The sequence below is a fragment of the Leptodactylus fuscus genome, chromosome 2 (assembly GCF_031893055.1).
Source record: "Leptodactylus fuscus isolate aLepFus1 chromosome 2, aLepFus1.hap2, whole genome shotgun sequence".
NCBI classification, from domain to species: domain Eukaryota; kingdom Metazoa; phylum Chordata; class Amphibia; order Anura; family Leptodactylidae; genus Leptodactylus; species Leptodactylus fuscus.
This window is the reverse complement of record NC_134266.1, coordinates 281,761,063-281,785,787: the sequence shown is the minus strand read 5'-3', so window position 1 is coordinate 281,785,787 and position 24,725 is coordinate 281,761,063. Positions and strand designations below refer to the sequence as shown.

The following is a 24,725-nucleotide window of genomic DNA, read 5'->3' as shown; positions in this document are numbered from 1 at the left end:
TCAGTCTCCTTCTTGGTCACATAGCCCTTACACAGCCTGGAGGTGGTTGGGGTCATTGTCCTGTTGAAAAATAAATGCTGGTCCAACTAAACGCAAACCAGATGGAATAGCATGCCGCTGCAAGATGCTGTGGTAGCCATGCTGGTTCAGTATGCCTTCAATTTTGAATAAATCCTCAACAGTGTCACCAGCTTGCCCCCCCCCCCCCCATCACACCTCCTCCTCCATGCTTCACGGTGGGAACCAGGCATGTAGAGTCCATCCCTTCATCTTTTCTGCGTCGCACAAAGTCACGGTGGTTGGAACCAAATCTCTCAAATTTGGACTCATCAGACCTTGGCACAGATTCCCACTGGTCTAATGTCCATTCCTTGTGGTCTCTTCTGCTTGTTGCCGGTCCTTAGCAGTGGTTTTCTAGTAGCTATTTTACCATGAAGGCCGGCTGTTGCACAAAGTCTCCTCTTACCAGTTGTAGAGATGTGTCTGCTGCTAGAAGTTTTCCCAATTTTTCGGACTGACTGACCTTCATTTCTTAACCCTTTCCCGACATCCACCGTAATAGTACAGCGCATGCCAGGTGTGTAACTATGGCGACCGAACGGGAGCCGGGCGGCCGCCATAGCCGCTGGGTGTCTACTGCTTTACGCAGTAGACACCCGGCGCCATTTTCCCCGCGGCGCATGGGCGCCGCCATTTTGCCAGTGATCACCGGCGCCTGGAGCAAGCTCCAGGGCCGATGTCACATTGGAAAGACAGCCAGGAGCCTTGTAATAGCTCCCCAGACGGTCTGCAGTGGTTTTCTTTTGCAGGCTGGTCTATGCAGCCTGCAAAAGAAATGATGATTTTTTGCAATGCATTGCATTAGTGATCAGACCCCCTGGAGTTCAAGACACCTAGGGGGTCTAATAAATGCAAAAAAAAAAATATATATAAAATTCAAATCACCCCCCTTTCCCTAGAACACATATAAAATTAGTTAAATACTGTGAAACACATACATGTTAGGTCTCCCCGTGTCCGAAATCGCCCGCTCTACAAATCTATAATAATATTTTTCCTGTTCAGTAAACACCGTAGCGGGAAAAATAGTCAAAAGTGCCAAACCTCCGTTTTTTCACTGTTTTGATTCTGATAAAAACTTGAATAAAAAGTGATCAAAGCAATAACATTTCCCGAAAATGGTAGAACTAAAAAGTACACCCGGCCGCGCAAGAAAAGACGCCCTATGCATCCCCGTATACAGAAGTATAAAAAAGTTACGGCTGTCAGAATATGGCGACTTTTAGAAAAAAAAATTTTTTAACACAGTTTTGGATTTTTTTAAGGGGTTAAAATGTAAATAAAACCATATAAATTTGGTCCCCGGAATCGTATCAAAACACAGAATACAGGGGACATGGATTTTGGCTGCACAGTGAACGCCGTAAAACTGAAGCCTGTAAGAAAGTCGCAGAAATGTATTTTTTCTTCAAACCTACCCCATTCTGAATTTTTTTCCAGTACATTATACAGAATAATTAATGGCAGCATCATGAAGAAAAATTTGTCCCGCAAAGATTAAGATCTCATATGGCTCTGGGAGCAGAGAAATAAAAAAGTTATGGGGTTTAAAAGGAGGGGAGTCAAAAACGAAAATCAAAAAATGCCATCGGCGGGAAGGGGTTAAAATAATGATGGCCACTCGTTTTTCTTTACTTAGCTGCTTTTTTTCTTGCCATAATACAAATTCTAAGAGTTTATTCAGAAGGACTATCAGCTGTGTATCCACCTGACTTCTGCACAACACAACCCCATTTCTAAAGCAAGAAATCCCACTTATTACACCTGACAGGGCACACCTGTAAAGGGAAAACCATTCCCGGTGACTACCTCATGGAGCTCATCAAGAGAATGCCAAGAGTGTGCAAAGCAGTAATAAAAGCAAAAGGAAGCGAGAATATAAGACAGATTGTCAGTTGTGTCACACTGTTTGTATATAATTCCACATGTGTTACTTCTGAGTTTTGATGCCTTCAGTGTGATCTACAATTGTCATAGTCATGAAAATACAGAAAACTCACAGAATGAGAAGGTGTGGCCAAACTTTTGGTTTGTACAGTAAATCATAATTATAATTTGTATTGTTATAACCAGTGTGTTGTAAGTGAGGTGACTGCTGGAAAGAAATGTCCAGGACTTTTAGGAATTAATTTTTTTTAAATCTCACCCACTATTCTTTAAGGATATATGTTTAACCTAAAACTTGATGAATAAAATAGGTCAGTTTCTGGCAACGCACTCCCTTTAAGAAGATCATTTATTTATAGAAATGCACTGGCCTAAAGGACTTTTAGTAGGACAAACATAGGGATGCCGCCATAGTCACACGCCGCTATACACCGTGACTAATTTATTACGGCGTTAATCTATTCCCTACCACTGAACAGATGCTGTAATCGATTAACATAATTTAACACCGACGTGTAGCCTTTCAATGACGACTGATTACAGCCCCCCCACTAACCTGTTGTCTGCCATTGGTGATGAACAGGATTAACACAGGCTATAATCAATTAAAGGCACCGTGAATAGCAGCGTGCGGCTGTAACAGCTTCCCAAGGCCGCTCTCCTCACATCAGACCCAGAATCTTGGCCTGAATTTGCATGTCTCTCTGAGGTAGGAGACATGTACAATACTGGTTTCCGTCTATGGAATTCTGCCAGGAGTAACTGTAAAATAGCACAATAAATAACTGAAATAAACCCAAGTGAACATAACATAGGAGATCCAGGGACACTGGACTACAAATCCAGATTATGATACAGATAAATAGATCCCTGATATAGAAAAAGAGAAATTGGAGCACAATCAGGAAAGCTGCTGTCTGACTAACGTCCCATCATCAATAACACAAGCAGTAGTCAGAAGTAGACAGACTCTCCCTCTTTGAGAAGCTATAGATTATTCTCTGTGCAGTGCCCGAGCAGAGAAAGCGGTGTGTAGAAATGTAGAAGCTATGAAGAGAGACCGGCCCTTCCAGTTTTCCCATCCTGAGTCTTCTGGTTTCTATAGACAGACTTTCCTTATTAACAGGGAGTGAACAACAAATTGGCATGATGGGAGACACCTAGTGGCAGTGAGAGGATTTCAGGCAGAAAACAAACATTTATAAATAAAAGTGCTTTACATTTTAGTGATATAGTTATGAGACGAAGTTGTCTACAAAGTTAGGCTTCAATAATGGGGCCTTGTAGGAAAATTATACTCTGACAAAGCTTCTCTCCTGAGTGAATTTTCAAAGTTTCCCCAAAGATATATTTCCGAATAAAACATTTCAGGGAAAGGGCTTCTCCCCTGTGTGAATTCGCAGATGTTTCTCAAAGGAATCTTTACGCACAAAACATTTCCCACATTCCACACATGAGAATCTCTTCTCCTCCGTGTGAATTCTCAGATGGTCCACAAGAGCCGACTTCTGACTAAAACATTTCCAACATTCAGGACATGAAAATGGCTTCTCCCCTGTGTGAGTTCTCCGATGATTATCCAGACCCGATTTTTTACTGAAACGTTTCCCACATTCTGAACATGAGAAGGGCTTCTCCCCCGTGTGAGTTCTCAGATGTTCCATAAGATTGGATCTCTGACAAAAACATTTCCCACATTCAGGACACAAAAAAGGTTTCTCCTTCGTGTGAGTTCTCAGGTGATTACCAAAAGACGATTTATGGGTAAAACATTTTCCACATTCTGAGCATGAAAAAGGCCTTTCCCCCGTGTGAGTTTTTAGATGTTCCGTAAGAATCGATTTCCGACTGAAACGCTTCCCGCACTCTGAACACTCGTACGGTCTTTCATCTCTGTGGATTCTCTCATGCATGGAAAGATTAGATTTTTTTGTAAACTGTTTCCCACATACAGAACATGAAAATATTTTTGCCAGTCTACGTCCAGTCCTTTCGATGCCAATCCATGACTGATTGTTTTCCACTTCATAATATGGTGGTAGAAGGAGGTGTCCATGGGGGACTCTCATCCAATCTTCACACAAAAAATAAAAACAAAATAAATTTAGAATTTTTATATAAAATAAAGAGAGGAGGTTGCTTTAATCGCAGTCAATTGCCGGACAAATAAAAGCGGAAAGTCCTAATTTTTTTCTAGTGATTCCAATTAAAAAATGGACCTAAATTATAGTTAATTAGGTCCCTCTGGCTTTGTTTTTAGTCATTATTCCGTTGGTTTGGTCCTCCAAAGGACCTGAAGGAAGGACACCTGGCACGGATGTGAGCTTAGCCTGACAAGGAGTAACCAAAAATATTTTATATTAATTACCAATAAAAATGGGCAAACCCTTTTATTAAAATTAAAAAAAAAAGTTGTAACAATGTTTAAAGGGATTCTATCATTAAAATCACAGTTTTTCCTCGATCACACGTAGGAATAGCCTTAAGAAAGACTATTCTTCTCCTACCTTTAGATGTTTTCTCTGCACTGCTGTTCGGTAGAAATCCCGGTTTTCATCTGTATGCAAATGAGGTCTCTCGCAGCACTGGGAACTCTCCAGCGCCGCCTCCATCTTCTTCAGGAACGGCCTCTCTGCACGTCTTCTTATGGAGCTGGATTAAAACTTCTATACATGCACAGTCGGCTCTGCCATTGGGTCTCGGGCAGAGCCGACTGCACTTGCATGTGGCTATTTTTTTTGTGGCCACTTACCCCAGCTTACTGTGTAAGCGGCCACAAGAAAAGGGCCAGTTACACCAGGCGGGCATGCGCAATCGGCTCTGTCCAACGGCAGAGCCGACTGCGCATGCGTAGAAGTTTGAACCTAGCTCTGGAAGAAGACGCGAAGAGAGGCCATTCCTTAAAAAGATGGAGGCGGCGCTGGAGAGTTCTCTGGCAGCATTGGGGACGCCCCCAGTGTTGTTTGAGCGCTGGGGACCGCCCCCAGTGCTGCGAGAGAACTCATTTGCATGCAAACGAAAACCGGGATTTCAACCGAACGGCGGCGCAGAGAAGACATCTAAAGGTAGAAAAATAGCCTCTTAAGGCTATTCCTATGTGTGATCGAGAGAAAAAAAAATGCTTTAGCCCACTGTGGATTGAAATGTATACACTTGAGAAAGGGCTGTTTAGCCTGAAACGCGTTGTGTGTCAATAAAGGAGTACCTATTATTATTTATATCGGGTGAGCGCTGTTTCCTTCTTGGCCGAAACCTACAAGGGGGCTGGTCCATTTTCTTCTCTGCACTTCTACGTCTGAGTGACGACTACGGCAGCTGCCTGGACCCTTAAATTAGGGTGTTACGAGCTTCTTGAGTGTTGTGCTATCGCACAACCTCATCAGGTGAGGGGGCATTTGTCCCAACCTAAATTATCCTAATTTTGTGAACGTATTACACGAGGATCCGCTTGGTGTGGCTTCTTCTCTTGTATTTACGAGAGAAAAAAATGTGATTTTAATGATAGAATCCCTTTAACTGCTGCATGAGCTGGGTCGGTTGTTGAATGGAACGGACCGCACATGCAAAACATCCGTGGAGTCCCTCCATGCCAAAACGGCCAATTCACTGCTCTCAGTGAACCCGGCCCACAAAACAGAAAGGACTTGTTCTCAATACCTGGTTGAGTGTTTGGGAATATAGAAATGAAGGGATCAGTTTGTTAGTCATGAGAAACACCGGCTGACTAGAGGAGGAAATCAGAGAAAGCTCAGCAGGTATCCGTGCCGTATACATCTCCTCCATTGGAAACTCAGTCAGTAATGTATAAGGGAAGAAGAAAACACAAGATGGATGAAAGGCTCTTACCAGTCTCTGACATGGCTACGAGTCCACTCATCACCGATCCAGCGAAATGGTCCTGTAAAGATTCCACTATTAATTGTTATTATATCAAGAAAAGGTAAAACAACAATTCCTAAAATGTGGAAGATTTCAGGCAGATCCAACACTCATCAAATATTTTACACTTCAACATAAATGTTCCTGTTATTTTGCTGCATGAAATGATCGGAGTCTATCCTGGAGTCAACAACTCAGATCATGGAGGCCAGGTCTTAGATTATACAGTGAGGTCACCGCTTTTATAGTAAAGAATCCTTTCATTACCGCTGAAGAACCTTCTTCTTTCCAGTTAGAGATAAATCTCTCCTACCTTTAGTGGTGACCTTAATATGTAAAGCTGCTCACTGTATTTCTTCCACTTATATATCAGTACAAATGTATCATGTCCCACCTTAGATGAGTCTGGTGTCCATAAATCAGGGGTCATTGACTCTTCCAATACATGACAGTAATGTGTTATCCTTAGCAGCAGCTGACTGGCATTGTGCTGTCATTTAGTCCATGATTTCCATCTACACTGCAGAACTAGACATTTATCTACACTGAAGAGCAATTACCAAGTAGACAACCAAACAGATGGAAGTTCACCACAATCTATTATGGAACCAGAAACCATTTGAAGCCACGACCGAGCACAGCCAACAATATCATCCAATAGAGCGGACACTCCACTGCTGCTGAGACGTGTAGTAGAAAGCTTCATGGCATCAATCTATAGAGGATTTACAGACATCTCAGCTTCATCTACCTGAGGATCCAGTGGGACATTCAGCTCTGGATCCTCTGGACAATCCTGGGAATATGGAGGACGGGGACATCTCTCTGGTGGATTTCTCGGACTGGATCCATCTATAGGAAATATACACAGTGACTGAATACATTGTCTGTATGTGATGAGCAGATGATGGGGGAGTCTAGGTGACCCTCATACCTGGTCTCCTCTATCAGGAAGGTCTCCTCTTACCTGCTGATGTGAGGGGCTGCTGATCCTCCATCATCACCTCCTTGTACAGATCCTTGTGTCCTTCTAAATACTCCCACTCCTCCATGGAGAAATAGACAGTGACATCCTGACACCTTATAGGAACCTGACAACACAATGACACAGTCATCCCCAGAGCCCTCCCTTGGTGTTCTTGTATAATGTCCCAGCATTCCCAGCAGCGCTCACCTCTCCGCTCAGCAGCTCAGTGATCCTGCTGGTAAGTTCTAGGATCTTCTGCTCATGTCTCAGTGAATGAGGTGGAGGCTCGGTGATGGGGCTCGGGGTCCTGCTCCCTCCTCCTGACACACGGGGTGTCACACACTCACCAGACGACTTCTTCACTACTGTGTAATCCTGTGTATGGTGAGACACTACAGGTCACTACAGAGAGTCTAAGAATCCTTCACCTGTCCAGTCATGTCCCTGGTTTATTCCTAGAGATAAGAGTGATGTCATGTGAGACTCTCACCTCTCCAGTGATCAAGGAGATGATCTCCAGGGCCAGCTCTAATATCCTGGTAGACATGTGGTTTCTGGCCTCGGCCATCCCTGGTGGGTCACTGATGGAGAGGACCATCGTCTTGTACCTGAGGAACCTGAAGAAGAACAAGGAGGATGAGGGTAAGATCCCATCAGGGAATAATAAATGTCTACTCCGAGTATACAATGTGGGGGTCTTCCTGTATATACGAGATTACTGATAATATATTCACTGACCTCCCTGCCAGGGGCGCACCACTAATAGGACGAGGGGAGGAGACTACTTCGGAGGGGCGATAATTTTACCATTTTTTTTTTTCTAAACTAGCCCAAGGCAGGCCATTCTGAAAACAAAACTGAGTGGACCTGTCCTGGGCTGGCTTAGTCCTCTACGTCTTAGAGCAGGCAGTGATAAGACGTCATCACGCCTCCTGCGCTGAGATGCAGATGTCTTATGTGCGGCCTGGTGAAGAAGAGGAGGCGACAGCAGGTAATGGCCTATTTACCTACCTCCCCGATCACGGCTGCCCCTCTCTTCCCCTTCTGCTATAGAATACAGAAGGGGGACCAGAAGCGGCTGTGAGCAGGATTGGGCCCGCAAACAACAACTACCACTATTATTATATTTTGGGGTATTATAATCACAGACTCAGGGGAGGTGAAGAAACATAAGAAACACTGTTACTCACCTCTCCTGGATCCAATGTTACACCTAGCAAGCTTTGGACCTTTATGGTAATGTCCCAGACGTCATGTGGACGGTCTACATGATGTCTGGACATAAAAAAAAAATATATACCGTATTTTTCGGACTATAAGACGCACTGGACTATAAGACGCACCAGGTTTTAGAGGAGGAAAATAGGGAAAAAAAATTTTGAAGCAAAAACTGGTAAAATATTTAATATATGGGAGTTGTAGTTTTGCAACAGCTGCAAGGCCACATTGACAGGTGACCCTGCAGCTGTACAGGGATGCATAGAGCGTTTTTTTTTGCGGGGCCAGAAGTACTTTTTACTTTACCATTTTGGGGAATATCTATTGCTTAGATCACCTTTTATTGAAAAAAAACCCCCGGTGGTTTATGATATATGATTTTCTACTTTTATATATATATTCTAGGGACAGGAGGTGATTTAGAACTTTTATTTATTTCATATTTTTATTATATATTTTTAAAGCTTTTTTTTTTTTTTTTTTTTTACTATTTTATTCCCCCCCCCCCCCCCCTGTATTGCCGTCTATGGGGCATTCTGTGTATTAGTATTACGGCTGGTCATAGAGACCAGCCGCAATACTAATACAGCAGTGACAGGCCTGGGAGCCTCATTAGGCTCCCGGCTGTCACCCGAACAGGTCGGCTCCTGCGATATCGCCGCGCAGGAGCCGGCCTGCATCTTTACAGGTACGGGGGAGGCACAGGTTCGGGGGAAAAGGGGCCGCTGATACTGACCCGGCATCCGCTGTACTAGAGAGGCGGATGCCGGTGAGGGATAGACGCCGGGGCCTGAGACATCGCTGCGCTCCTCTGCCCTGCATGAAGCCAGCGGGGGGGGGGGGGGGGGACGGAGGAGCGGAATAGCATCACTCCTCCCGCTGCTGGCTTCATGCAGGGCAGAGGAGCGCAGCGATGTCGCAGGCCCTGGCACCTGTAATGGCGTCTGTCACTTGCCGGCTTCCGCCTCTCTAGTACAGCGGGTGCCAGGCGCCACATTCGGCCTATAAGACACACCCTTCTTTTCCCCCCAAATTTTGGGGAAAAAAAGTGCGTCTTATAGTCCGAAAAATACGGTATATACTAATAGTTCATGGGTGAGCTACTATGTGGCATAATAGAGGTTTCAGGGGCCACTGTGGTACTCTGTGGAGGTAGCGGTCCTGCTGCTGGTTTGTTGCCTTCTACGGCCCCCTCCACGTCTCCTGGTAGCGCCTCCAGTGTGTCATGTGGCACCACAAACTGTCCAAGAGTTGGCAGATGCTTTAGTGTTATTTGAGTGCTCCCTTTATTTTTTTGAGCAGTGTATATATCTAATGCCCCTTCTATGCATAATGTGCCCTAATGAACGCTTTTATAAATGTTCCTTGCATGTGGAATTATGCCCCACAGTGGCCCCTGCAACCTCTATTATGCCGCACAGTGGCCCCTGCAACCTCTATTATGCCCCACAGTGGCCCCCTGCAACCTCTATTATGCCCCACAGTTTATTGTGCCACTGTTGGGCATAATAGAGGTTGCAGGGGGCCACTGTGGGGCATAATAGAGGTTGCAGGGGCCACTGTGGGGCATAATAGAGGTTGCAGAGGCCACTGTGGGGCATAATTCCACATGCAAGGAACATTTATAAAAGCGTTCACCCAACTGGCACTGGCACCCACATCACCATCTCCAGCCCAGGGACCAGCGGGTGTCTCAATACTCCAACTGGCGTCACATCTAACTGCCTCTGCCTATTACCCTGTGCACCTCTCCTGGGAGTTCTGGTGCCTATAAGGTCACCGTGACAGTCCAGCCTCCTGCATGGTTCTCCCGGGGTGGATATATAATATATATATATATATATATACACACACACATACAGTATGGATGTCCGGAGAAGTGAGGAGTCAGTGTCTGTGTTGCAAACTTTACAGAGACAAGTCACAGCTGGAAGAAGTGTCATGGCGGTCCAAGGGGAAGAAGCGGGAAATGTGGGAAGACGTCTCCTGTGAGTAACAAAATATTACTGCCCTGTATTCACTGTAATGTGACCACTTGGGGGCGTCTTTTGAGGCTCGGTCACCGCGGCTCCCTGCTTATACAGTATATACAGGCTATATACCGCAGTGCACACATACAGACCAGACAGGGGGATTATGGGGGTCACCGGTCACCTCATATGTCTCTGTGGCCACAATAATGTGTCCGGCTCCTCTTACAAGGTCTATGAGGGTATACAGTGTATACAGGCTCTATATACTGTGTGTATACAGGGGACAAGAATCTCCTATAACACAAGCCCCTGAGCCTAGAGGTAATGTACAGCCTGCTGGGAGTTGTAGTCCTCCCTCTCTCCCCCCAGGTCTCCCCCATATTGTGTCGGGGCTCCCGGTCACCTCCTCTCCTCACTTACCCCCTCACTCTTCAGGGCAGGACACTCTCTACCTCACACACGTCCTCCTCATCACTAGTCATGTGACCCGGCGTGTCACCGGAAGGGGCGGGGCCTCTCTACCTCACACACGTCCTCCTCATCACTAGTCATGTGAACGAAGTGCCAATCCCAGAGCACTGACACCAGCCAATCAGACAGAGCATTGTAGCCAGCCAATCAGAGAGCAGCCAGCAGCAGTGAGTAGAAGCCAATCCATGACGTGATCATTCCTCTTTCTAACGCTTTGTGTCATGTGACCGGGCATGTCACCGGAAGGGGCGGTGCCTACCAGTACTGAGGTGAGTGAATGGAGATAATACAGTGGCTGCCATAGAAACCCTAATCTATTCCCCTCAGTACAGGAGCAGCGGGCGGGGAGTCTATAGGGAGGGGGACATATATAGTAGTGTAATAGTGGACATATGGCACTCATATATATATATATGTAATATACTCATACACTGTATATGTGTAATATATATGCAGGGCTGGTTTTAGACAAAATGGGGCCCTGGGCAAAATTATACATCACCCACTGACCGCTATACCAGGACTAAATACTGTCACATCACCCACTGACCGCTATACCAGGACTAAATACTGTCACATCACCCACTGACCGCTATACCAGGACTAAATACTGTCACATCACCCACTGACCGCTATACCAGGACTAAATACTGTCACATCACCCACTGACCGCTATACCAGGACTAAATACTGTCACATCACCCACTGACCGCTATACCAGGACTAAATACTGTCACATCACCCACTGACCGCTATACCAGGACTAAATACTGTCACATCACCCGCTGACCACTATACCAGGACTAAATACTGTCACATCACCCACTGACCGCTATACCAGGACTAATACTGTCACATCACACACTGACCGCTATACCAGGACTAAATACTGTCACATCACCCACTGACCGCTATACCAGGACTAATACTGTCACATCACCCACTGACCGCTATACCAGGACTAAATACTGTCACATCACCCACTGACCGCTATACCAGGACTAAATACTGTCACATCACCCACTGACCGCTATACCAGGACTAATACTGTCACATCACCCACTGACCGCTATACCAGGACTAAATACTGTCACATCACCCACTGACCGCTATACCAGGACTAATACTGTCACATCACACACTGACCGCTATACCAGGACTAAATACTGTCACATCACCCACTGACCGCTATACCAGGACTAATACTGTCACATCACCCACTGACCGCTATACCAGGACTAAATACTGTCACATCACCCACTGACCGCTATACCAGGACTAAATACTGTCACATCACCCACTGACCGCTATACCAGGACTAATACTGTCACATCACCCACTGACCGCTATACCAGGACTAAATACTGTCACATCACCCACTGACCGCTATACCAGGACTAAACACTGTCACATCACCCACTGACCGCTATACCAGGACTAAATACTGTCACATCACCCACTGACCGCTATACCAGGACTAAATACTGTCACATCACCCACTGACCGCTATACCAGGACTAATACTGTCACATCACCCACTGACCGCTATACCAGGACTAAACACTGTCACATCACCCACTGACCGCTATACCAGGACTAAATACTGTCACATCACCCACTGACCGCTATACCAGGACTAAATACTGTCACATCACCCACTGACCGCTATACCAGGACTAAATACTGTCACATCACCCACTGACCGCTATACCAGGACTAAATACTGTCACATCACCCACTGACCGCTATACCAGGACTAAATACTGTCACATCACCCACTGACCGCTATACCAGGACTAATACTGTCACATCACCCACTGACCGCTATACCAGGACTAAATACTGTCACATCACCCACTGACCGCTATACCAGGACTAATACTGTCACATCACCCACTGACCGCTATACCAGGACTAAATACTGTCACATCACCCACTGACCGCTATACCAGGACTAATACTGTCACATCACCCACTGACCGCTATACCAGGACTAATACTGTCACATCACCCACTGACCACTATACCAGGACTAAATACTGTCACATCACACACTGACCGCTATACCAGGACTAAACACTGTCACATCACCCACTGACCGCTATACCAGGACTAAATACTGTCACATCACCCACTGACCGCTATACCAGGACTAAATACTGTCACATCACCCACTGACCGCTATACCAGGACTAAATACTGTCACATCACCCACTGACCGCTATACCAGGACTAATACTGTCACATCACCCGCAGACCGCTATACCAGGACTAATACTGTCACATCACCCGCAGACCACTATACCAGGACTAAATACTGTCACATCACCCACTGACCACTATACCAGGACTAATACTGTCACATCACCCGCAGACCACTATACCAGGACTAAATACTGTCACATCACCCACTGACCACTATACCAGGACTAAATACTGTCACATCACCCACTGACCGCTATACCAGGACTAATACTGTCACATCACCCGCAGACCACTATACCAGGACTAAATACTGTCACATCACCCACTGACCACTATACCAGGACTAAATACTGTCACATCACCCACTGACCGCTATACCAGGACTAATACTGTCACATCACCCGCAGACCACTATACCAGGACTAAATACTGTCACATCACCCACTGACCGCTATACCAGGACTAAATACTGTCACATCACCCACTGACCGCTATACCAGGACTAATACTGTCACATCACCCACTGACCGCTATACCAGGACTAAATACTGTCACATCACACACTGACCGCTATACCAGGACTAAATACTGTCACATCACCCACTGACCGCTATACCAGGACTAAATACTGTCACATCACACACTGACCGCTATACCAGGACTAAATACTGTCACATCACCCACTGACCGCTATACCAGGACTAAATACTGTCACATCACCCACTGACCGCTATACCAGGACTAAATACTGTCACATCACACACTGACCGCTATACCAGGACTAAATACTGTCACATCACACACTGACCTCTATACCAGGACTAAATACTGTCACATCACCCACTGACCGCTATACCAGGACTAAATACTTCTACTGTACCTGAATCAGGCGAACTGCCATAAACATCTCAAATTTTTTTTTAAATGTTGTACTTTATTAAATTTAACACATTAAAAATACACAATAATAAATGTAGAGGGGATAGTACAAACCATATAATACATGGAGGTTACGCTGTAATACTGCATCAAAGGCTGTAGGTATAACTCTTGTTACATATACATATATATATCAGATGTCCTGGTATATCTGTGCGTCTGAACAGCACTTCATTAGTTTAAACATGGTTTACATAGAGTATATACACATAAACAGAATTAAGGTTGTGCAGGGTTACATTTACCTATAAGTAGACCTCCATGTACATGAACGCGCTCCGACGCGCGTTTCGCCACTACCGTGGCTTCGTCAGGGGGAAAAACATGATCATTTTCATCATTTTCAGTATTGCTGCAGGCTTATCCACAGCCTGCTCTGGGACTACTCCATCTTAGACAGCCTGAGAGGCAAAGAGGCCTGAGGACTTTTTCTTCCATCTGTTTCCTCCATTTTGTGTTTTGCTTTGCAGGAATATATTTGGTATTGTTGCCCTCTGTCAAAGCTTGGGGCCTGTGACTTCTCCCCCAACCTCCTCCCCCTCAGTATATACTGAGAGAGAGCCGTACACGGTATATATGTATATACTGAGAGAGAGCCGTACACGGTATATATGTATATACTGAGAGAGGGCTGTACATGGTATATATGTATATACTGAGAGAGTGCCGTACACGGTATATATGTATATACTGAGAGAGGGCTGTACATGGTATATATGTACAGTCATGGCCAAAAGTTTTGAGAATGATACAAATAGTAATTGTTACAAAGTCTACTGCTTCAGTTTTTCTAATGGCAATTTGCATATACTCCAGAATGTTATAAAGAGTGATCAGCTTAACAGCAATTACTTGCAAAGTCAATATTTGCCTAAAAAATGAACCTTATCCCCCAAAACACATTTCAACATCATTTGAGCCATGCCTTAAAAGGACCAGCTAACATCGTTTCAGTGATTGCTCCATTAACACAGGTGTGGGTGTTGATGAGGACAGGGCTGGAGATCAATCTGTACTGTTTGGGTCAATATGACCTGAAATGATTTTTGAGACCCTGCAGATTTTTTTATTTTTTTTTGTTTACTTTTTGCTACACGCTGATTGTTACACTTGTACTGTTCGGGTCAATATAACCCGATAGCATTTTATACTGTTCTACAGGTCTCTGATTATTTCTGACTGGAAAAGTTATGTTTTTTTATGTGTACTTCATCTCCAAATGGTGGTGGTTTCACTGTTCTTATCAGTAAGCAAGTAATTATCTAGTCTGTTGTGAGAGAGGAGACTGGTTGTCTATCATTCAAAGGGTGGGGGTTTCAAGTACTTATTTAGTCAAATGCATTTTCAGTTTGTGAGAGAAGACACTGGTGTCTTATAAATTGGACACCAGTCACTTGACTTACACCCTGAAGCTAAGTCCTGTGAAAGAGAAACTGAAAGAAACTGGAATCTGTGAGAGAGAGCACTGAGCTGGGAATATACATCTTTACAGGTATTCTTTTTTTTTTTTTTTTTTTTTTTTTTTTCTTCAAAACTTGGAAATAAAATTTCTAAAATGTCTATTGACTGACGCTGTGAATACACATCTTTACAACTATTCTTTTCTTTTCCAAACTTAGATAAAAATGTTTCGAAAAAGGATATTGACTGACGCTGAATTGGAAGAGTTTGTCAACGCCTCTGATTTAGAGGATGATGTCCCACAGGAAATAATGTCCGAAGAGGAGGACCACATAAGCGAGATGGAAAGCAATGTTGAAAATTCGGATTCTGAAGTGGAGTATGAAGAGGAACATGATACCCAGACAACTAGCCGGATGCAAGAAATCCCTTCTAAAAACAAGGATGTAATTTGGAACTTGCAGCCTAGTCAGGCTGGTAGATTGTCCTCTGAAAATATCATAAAAGCTACTCCTGGTCCTACAAGCTACGCTACATCAAGAATATCTGATATAGGATCAGCATTCGCATTGTTCCTAAATATGACTATCCTAAATATTATAATAAAAATGACAAACATTGAGGGCCAAGTAGTTTATGGTGATAAATGGCAAAACTTAGATGTGACTGCTCTAAATGCTTATATTGGTTTACTTCTTTTAGCTGGAGTATACAAATCTTATGGTGAATCAGCTAAAAGTTTGTGGAATTGCGAAACCGGTCGCCACATATTTAGAGCTACAATGTCTCTTGAAAGGTTTCATGACATTTCGAGAGTACTGCGGTTTGATTCTAAAACGGATAGAATGGAAAGAAGAGCTAAAGATAAACTAGCCCCTATTAGAAATGTTTGGAATCAATGGGTAGAGATTCTACCAAAATTGTATAACAGTGGTGAAAATGTAACTGTTGATGAGCAACTGGTGGCATTCCGAGGTAGGTGCCCATTCAGACAATATATACCAAGTAAGCCAGCAAAATATGGCATCAAGATCTGGACACTTTGCGACAGCAAAAGTTCATATGCTCTAAATGTTCAAGTGTATACAGGAAAAGCCCCTGATGAGAGACCTGAAAAAAATCAGGGTATGCATGTTGTTCTAGATTTGACACATGGACTAAAAGGACAAAATGTCACATGTAACAACTTTTTTACATCCTATAAACTAGGCCAGATGTTGGAGAAAAAACAACTTACCATGCTGGGTGCTATGAGAAAAAACAAACCTGAACTACCACAAGGTATCCTTCGCAAGAGAGAGGTGTACAGTTTAACTTTTTATTTTTCTGGAAATACAACTGTTGTTTCTTATGTTCCAAAAACAAACAAACAGGTAATTCTCATGAGCACAAGGCACCATGACGTAAGTGATAGAGAAGACAGAAAGCTTGACATTATTTTGGATTATAATGCCACAAAGGGAGCAGTTGATACTTTAGACCAAGCAATATCAACATATACATGCAAACGCAAAACCAATCGGTGGTCAATGATTCTATTTTATAACATACTGGACGTTTCTGCATACAATGCATTTGTCTTATGGAGAGAAATCGACCCCGATTGGAACCGGAATAAGCTGCATAAAAGAAGATTATTTCTTGAGGAATTGGGAAAATCCCTGGTGAGGCCATATATTGAGAGCAGAAAAGTGACCCCCAGAAGTGAGGGAGCAACAGCCATTGTAAAAAGTGTCCAGCATGCTCAAGAAAGAGACTCCACGGCCTCCACCAGCACAGCTACCAGCAAAAAAAGGAGGAGATGTAGCTTCTGTCCATCTTCCTGTGACAATAAGACTAATCTGACATGTGCTGGATGTTCAAAATATCTGTGTAAAGGACATGTGTCTTATTATTGTGCTCAGTGTAAAAACGCATGAACATATTCAGTTTTTTCTTTTAATGGTTGAAGTTTTTATGATTTTTCATTTGTTGATTTATAAAATTTGTTTTCAAAAAGTTATTAGTAATAGTAATGTAAAGCTTCTTTATTATTTGTGTGCAGAATATCAACAATCGAAGATAATTGCAAAAAGCCTGTGTAACCTTTTTATGAAAAAAATAAATAAGTTTGAATTTAAATTTTTCTTTTGTTTATGATCAAACATGTTCACATACAGTATTTTAATGAAAAAAAGTATTCAAATAAAACAATTAGAGTAGCTAAAAATCAAGAATTAATAGGTTGAGTCATATTGACCTGGGAACAGTACAAGTGTATAGCAAATGCGAACAGAACAGCAGGGTAAGAATGACACCACTGGACACTTTAAAAGGAGGCTGGTGCTTGGCATCATTGTTTCTCTTCTGTTAACCATGGTTGACAGAAAACACGTGCAGTCATCATTGCCCTGCATACAAATTGCCTAACATGGAAGAGTATCGCAGCTAGAAAGATTGCACCTCAGTCAACAATCTATCACATCATCAAGAACTTCAAGGAGAGAGGTTCCATTGTTGGCAAAAAGGCTCCAGGGCGCCCAAGAAAGACCAGCAAGCGCCAGGACCGTCTCTTAAAAGTGTTTCAGCTGCGGGATCGGGCTACCAGCAGTGCAGAGCTTGCTCAGGAATGGCAGCAGGCAGGTGTGAGTGCATCTGCACGCACTGTGAGGCGGAGACTCTTGGAGCAAGACCTGGTCTCAAGGAGGGCAGCAATGAAGCCACTTCTCTCCAGAAAAAACATCAGGGACAGACTGATATTCTGCAGAAGGTACAGGGAGTGGACTGCTGAGGACTGGGGTAAAGTCATTTTCTCTGATGAATCCCCTTTTTGATTGTTTGGGACATCTGGAAAACCGCTTATTGGGAGAAGACGAGGTGAGCGCTACCACCAGTCTTGTCTCATGCCAACTGTAAAGCATCCTGAAACCATTCATGTGTGGGGTTGCTTCTCAGCCAAGGGAATCGGCTCTCTCACAGTCTTGCCTAAAAACACAGCCATGAATAAAGAATGGCAGCAGAATGTCCTCCAAGATCAACTTCTCACAACTGTCCAAGAGCAGTTTGGCGATCAACAATGCCTTTTCCAGCATGATGGAGCACCTTGCCATAAAGCAAAGGTGGGAACTAAATGGCTCAGGGAACAAAACAGAGATTTTGGGTCCATGGCCTGGAAACTCCCCAGATCTTAATCCCATTGAGAACTTGTGGTCAATCATCAAGAGACGGGTGGACAAACAAAAACCTACAAATTCTGACAAAATGCAAGCATTGATTGTGCAAGAATGGACTGCTATCAGTCAGGATTTGGTCCAGAAGTTGATTGAGAGCATGCCAGGGAGAATTGCTGAGGTCCTGAAGAAGAAGAAGGGACAACACTGCAAATATTGCAACGCTGCATTAACTCATTGTAACTGTCAATATAAGCTTTTATTACTCAGAATATGATTGCAATTCTATTTCTGTATGTGATAAAAACATCTGACAAACACACAGAAAAACCAGAGGGCAGCAGATCATGTGACAATAGAAGATTTGTGGCATTCTCAAAATTTTTGGCCACTAGCAAGGAGCTGTAAATTGTAACCTGATGGCAGCTTGTCAGTCACCTATGAGTTGTCTCCTAGAGTACTGTACATAACGCTGGATGTCACTACCTAAGCCTACTAGTGCTCTTCCATTTCCTTACTATGTTCCTCACAGTGGAAACTGACAGGTTAAATCTCTGAGACAACTTTTTAGTTGTCATAGTAATCCTCTATGTGCTTGGTGTAGTAGTAGTGGTCCTCTATGTGCTGGGTGTAGTAGTGGTATTCCTCTATGTGCTGGGTGGAGTAGTAGTAGTCCTCTATGTGCTAGGTGTAGTAGTGGTAGTCCTCTATGTGCTGGGTGTAGTAGTAGTCGTCTATGTGCTGGGTGTAGTAGTAGTAGTAGTAATCCCCTGTGCTGGCTGTAGTAGTAGTAGTAATCCCCTGTGCTGGGTGTAGTAGTGGTAGTCCTCTATGTGCTGGGTGTAGTAGTAGTAGTAGTAATCCCCTGTGCTGGCTGTAGTAGAAGTAGTAATCCCCTGTGCTGGGTGTAGTAGTAGTAGTCCTCTATGTGCTGGGTGTAGTATTAGTAGTCCTCTATGTGCTGGGTGTAGTAGGAGTCCTCTATGTGCTGGGTGTAGTAGTGGTAGTAGTAATCCTCTATGTGCTGTGTGTAGTAGTAGTCCTCTATGTGCTGGGTGTAGTAGTAGTAGTAATCCCCTGTGCTGGCTGTAGTAGAAGTAGTAATCCCCTGTGCTGGGTGTAGTAGTAGTAGTCCTCTATGTGCTGGGTGTAGTATTAGTAGTCCTCTATGTGCTGGGTGTAGTATTAGTAGTCCTCTATGTGCTGGGTGTAGTAGTAGTCCTCTATGTGCTGGGTGTAGTAGTGGTAGTCCTCTATGTGTTGGGTGTAGTAGTAGTAGTCTTCTGTGTGCTGGGTGTAGTAGTAGTAGTCCTCTATGTGCTGGGTGTAGTAGTCCTCTATGTGCTGGGTGTAGTAGTAGTAGTCCTCTATGTGCTGGGTGTAGTAGTGGTAGTCCTCTATGTGTTGGGTGTAGTAGTAGTAGTCTTCTGTGTGCTGGGTGTAGTAGTAGTAGTCCTCTATGTGCTGGGTGTAGTAGTCCTCTATGTGCTGGGTGTAGTAGTAATAGTCCTCTATGTGCTGGGTGTAGTAGTCCTCTATGTGCTGGGTGTAGTAGTAGTAGTAGTAGTAATCCTCTATGTGCTGTGTGTAGTAGTAGTCCTCTATGTGCTGGGTGTAGTAGTAGTAGTAATCCCCTGTGCTGGCTGTAGTAGAAGTAGTAATCCCCTGTGCTGGGTGTAGTAGTAGTAGTCCTCTATGTGCTGGGTGTAGTATTAGTAGTCCTCTATGTGCTGGGTGTAGTATTAGTAGTCCTCTATGTGCTGGGTGTAGTAGTAGTCCTCTATGTGCTGGGTGTAGTAGTAGTAGTCCTCTATGTGCTGGGTGTAGTAGTGGTAGTCCTCTATGTGTTGGGTGTAGTAGTAGTCCGCTGGGTGTAGTAGTAGTAGTCCTCTATGTGCAGGGTGTAGTAGTAGTAGTCCTCTATGTGCTGGGTGTAGTAGTAGTAGTCCTCTGTGTGCTGGGTGTAGTAGTAGTAGTCCTCTATGTGCTTGGTGTAGTAGTAGTAGTAGTCCTCTATGTGCTGGGTGTAGTAGTAGTAGTAATCCCCTGTGCTGGCTGTAGTAGTAGTAGTAATCCCCTGTGCTGGGTGTAGTAGTAATAGTCCTCTATGTGCTGGGTGTAGTAGTAATAGTCCTCTATGTGCTGGGTGTAGTAGTAGTAGTCCTCTATGTGCTGGGTGTAGTAGTAGTAGTCCTCTATGTGCTGGGTGTAGTAGTAGTAGTAGTCCTCTGGTTGTAGTAGTAGTCTATGTGCTGTGTGTAGTAGTAATAGTCCTCTATGTGTTGGGTGTAGTAGTAATAGTCCTCTATGTGTTGGGTGTAGTAGTAATAGTCCTCTATGTGTTGGGTGTAGTAGTAGTAATAGTCCTCTATGTGTTGGGTGTAGTAGTAGTCGTCCTCTATGTGTTGGGTGTAGTAGTAGTAATAGTTCTCTATGTGTTGGGTGTAGTAGTAGTCGTCCTCTATGTGCTGGGTGTAGTAGTAATAGTCCTCTATGTGTTGGGTGTAGTAGTAGTCGTCCTCTATGTGTTGGGTGTAGTAGTAGTAATAGTTCTCTATGTGTTGGGTGTAGTAGTAGTCGTCCTCTATGTGCTGGATGTAGTAGTAATAGTCCTCTATGTGCTGGGTGTAGTAGTAATAGTCCTCTATGTGTTGGGTGTAGTAGTAGTAATAGTCCTCTATGTGTTGGGTGTAGTAGTAGTAATAGTTCTCTATGTGTTGGGTGTAGTAGTAGTTGTCCTCTATGTGCTGTGTGTAGTAGTAATAGTCCTCTATGTGCTGGGTGTAGTAGTAATAGTCCTCTATGTGCTGGGTGTAGTAGTAGTCGTCCTCTATGTGCTGGGTGTAGTAGTAATAGTCCTCTATGTGCTGGGTGTAGTAGTAATAGTCCTCTATGTGCTGGGTGTAGTAGTAATAGTCCTCTATGTGCTGGGTGTAGTAGTAGTAGTAATAGTCCTCTATGTGCTGGGTGTAGTAGTAGTCGTCCTCTATGTGCTGTGTGTAGTAGTAATAGTCCTCTATGTGTTGGGTGTAGTAGTAGTCGTCCTCTATGTGCTGGGTGTAGTAGTAGTCGTCCTCTATGTGCTGGGTGTAGTAGTAATAGTCCTCTATGTGCTGGGTGTAGTAGTAATAGTCCTCTATGTGTTGGGTGTAGTAGTAGTCGTCCTCTATGTGCTGTGTGTAGTAGTAATAGTCCTCTATGTGCTGGGTGTAGTAGTAATAGTCCTCTATGTGCTGGGTGTAGTAGTAATAGTCCTCTATGTGTTGGGTGTAGTAGTAGTAATAGTCTTCTATGTGCTGGGTGTAGTAGTAATAGTCCTCTATGTGCTGGGTGTAGTAGTAATAGTCCTCTATGTGTTGGGTGTAGTAGTAGTCGTCCTCTATGTGCTGGGTGTAGTAGTAGTAGCCATAGACTAGTAACTACAGGATTAATGGGCTGTGTATTACGGTGAGCCCGGGTCTTCTTTCTGGCGGTGTGTTACGGTGTGTCCGGGTCCTCTGTGTGGCGGTGTATTACGGTGAGGCCGGTACTTCTGGTCACTCTTTTAATTCGCAGAGCTATGTCAGGGCTTATTCTTTGTACTTTCAGTTGCCACCATTTGGGGGTACATGTAATGTTTTGATTAGCTTTAAGTAACTTTTTGGGGGATCCTGGTGAATAAACCTTCACTTGTATCATAATGTTCTGTGTGTTATTTGTACAATATTCCCTCTGCGTTATACATGACCTGAGATCTTTGTCCGCCGGGTCATTACCATCACAGTGATATTATTTGTATATTTATTGGCTTTATTATATGTTACCGTCATTTTTCAAGAATATACGATTTGCTGGGGGGGGGGGGGTCGCCATATTTTGACATCTGTAACTTTTTTCTTTTTTGTTGACGGAGCTATGTGGGATTTTTTCTCTTTTGCAGAAAATTTAAGTTTTGCGTACCACTCTCCACTTAAAGGGGTTTTTGAGCCCCGAATGAATTTTTGATGCTGGTGCCCTGTACACACGGTGGAACGCAGTCCGATGACGTCACTTCCGGTTCCAGGGAAAAGACGCTAATGGATGGATATTTGAATTCTTTGGCATTCCTCTGTCTGGCGGTGTGTTACGGTGAGCCCTGGGTCCTATGTCTGGCAGTGTGTTACGGTGAGCCTGGGTCCTCTGTCTGGCAGTGTGTTACGGTGAGCCTGAGTCCTATGTCTGGCGGTGTGTTACGGTGAGCCTGGGTCCTCTGTCTGGCGGTGTGTTACGGTGAGCCCTGGGTCCTCTGTCTGGCGGTGTGTTACGGTGAGCCTGAGTCCTATGTCTGGCGGTGTGTTACGGTGAGCCCTGGGTCCTCTGTCTGGCGGTGTGTTACGGTGAGCCTGGGTCCTCTGTCTGGCGGTGTGTTACGGTGAGCCTGGGTCCTCTGTCTGGCGGTGTGTTACGGTGAGCCTGGGTCCTCTGTCTGGCGGTGTGTTACGGTGAGCCCTGGGTCCTCTGTCTGGCGGTGTGTTACGGTGAGCCTGAGTCCTATGTCTGGCGGTGTGTTACGGTGAGCCCTGGGTCCTCTGTCTGGCGGTGTGTTACGGTGAGCCTGGGTCCTCTGTCTGGCGGTGTGTTACGGTGAGCCTGGGTCCTCTGTCTGGCGGTGTGTTACGGTGAGCCTGGGTCCTCTGTCTGGCGGTGTGTTACGGTGAGCCTGGGTCCTCTGTCTGGCGGTGTGTTACGGTGAGCCTGGGTCTTGAGGCTGTCGTCTCACGTCTCCGTGTTATGATGCCGGGAGATGAGCCCTCTAGAGGGGTGTATGAGCCTGACGTAGCCCCAGTGAGTAAACTGGTTATATTTATGGGAGTTCTCATGTCCCCTGTGTGTCATGTATTTATAGATGTGTTTTCTAAAGCTAAGAAAATTGCTGTATTTTAAAAATGAGCAATCTGTGAGGAAAAAACTTTGTTCCACATCTAAAAAAAAAATCTGTCACCCTTGTACTGGGAAAATAATTAAAGAGGAACAGCCGTCATTAATGGAGGAAATGAAAGGGATGGTTCGGCAGGAGATCCAGTCCTCCCGAGCTTCTTTTTCCCATACCTTTACCTCTGCTGAGCCACAACCTGCGGCCAAAAAGAGGAAGGTAATTATAGAGCCAGACTCAGATAGTAGCGACATCTATGTCTGGAGATTTCATGGAGGACTAGGGGAATTATCTGGGCCTTCAGATATGGAGAATAGAAGAGAGTACCGTATTTTTCGGACTATAAGACGCACTTTTTTTCCTCCCAATATGGGAGGAAAATGTGTGTGCGTCTTATAATCCGAATGCAGCGTGCGCAGCGTCTGTGTCCCGTCTGTGCGAACAAAAAGGAGAGCAGCACGGTGCCTGCCTGCTCTGCCCCTCCTTCCCTGTCTGTGTCGCGTGTTTGCAGGAGCGAGATATGAGAGGCAGGGAAGTAGGGGCGGGCCAGACAGGTGAAGGAAGCGTGGTTTCAAGCTTGCCGAGAAAACCACGCCTCTTTCTCCCGTCTGGCCCGCCCCTCCTTCACTGCCTCTCAGATCTGGCTCCTGCAAACATGCGACACAGACAGGGAAGGAGGGGCGGGCCAAACGGGAGGAGGAGGCGTGGTTTTCTCGGCAAGCTTGAAACCACGCCTCCTTCACCCGTCTGGCCCGCCCCTACTTCCCTGCCTGTGTGGCTTCATTGCAGGAGCAAGATCTGAGAGGCAGTGAAGGAGGGACGAGCCAGACGGGTGAAAGAGGTGTGTTTTCAAGTTTGCTTAGAAAACCACACCTCCTTCACCCGTCTGGCCCGCCCCTTTTTCTCTTCTTGCATAGCTTCACTGCAGGGTGTCTCTTTCCATCCATGGATGAGATTAGATAGATAGACAGACAGATAGATTAGATAGATAGATATGTTCAAATCACCCCCATATCCCTAGAATACATATAAAACAAAAACATTACTGTGAAACACATACACATTTGGTATCCCTGTGTCCGAAAGCCCCTGGTTCTATTTACATTGGTGAAATATTATATTATTAGGTTATTAAATATTTCACCAATTTTTTTTCCTTAAAAACATTTTTTTCCCTATTTTCCTCCTCTAAAACCTTAGTGCGTCTTATGGTCCGAAAAATACGGTATTTCTTCTCCACATCTACTCAGGAGCTTCTTTTTGCAGTGAGTAGCACCAGGAACATAGAAGATGTCATGATTAAATGTTTGCAGGGCTTAGGCCCGTGATGGCGAACCTATGGCACGCTGCATTGCCCGAATCGCTCACTAACAGGGAGTCCAGTACAGATCCCCCAATTGTATCTGTTAGGTCTTTAGCACTGTACAGGAATACAAGGTTCCTAGCAAGGAGCTGTAAATTGTAACCTGATGGCAGCTTGTCAGTCACCTATGAGTTGTCTCCTAGAGTACTGTACGTAACGCTGGATGTCACTACCTAAGCCTACTAGATAAATGAGATATGACATACATTCCGGCCACCCCCCACCCCCCCTACTATTGTATGTAGTTGAGTCAATTTGTTGTTTTGTCTATTTTTGTGAGCCCCCATTCTCATTATTTATTATTGTGGATCTATTTTGAGCA

At 44.6% G+C, this 24,725-nt stretch overlaps 1 protein-coding gene and 1 long non-coding RNA gene across 2 annotated transcripts in view; one reads left to right on the top strand and one right to left on the bottom strand.

The window, feature by feature from the left end:
- LOC142196121 (uncharacterized) overlaps positions 1 to 24,725 on the bottom strand; it is a 530,658-nt gene that overhangs the window by 434,648 nt on the left and 71,285 nt on the right. The window contains 6 exon segments of the mRNA XM_075266346.1: positions 3,326 to 4,021; positions 5,794 to 5,845; positions 6,578 to 6,678; positions 6,794 to 6,917; positions 7,001 to 7,168; positions 7,284 to 7,363. Of these exon segments, the coding sequence (XP_075122447.1) occupies positions 3,326 to 4,021; positions 5,794 to 5,845; positions 6,578 to 6,678; positions 6,794 to 6,917; positions 7,001 to 7,168; positions 7,284 to 7,363 (1,221 nt within the window).
- LOC142196135 (uncharacterized) lies at positions 19,417 to 20,187 on the top strand. The gene is made up of 3 exons (XR_012715129.1): positions 19,417 to 19,671; positions 19,890 to 19,972; positions 20,050 to 20,187. It is a non-coding gene; the product is annotated as an uncharacterized LOC142196135 (long non-coding RNA).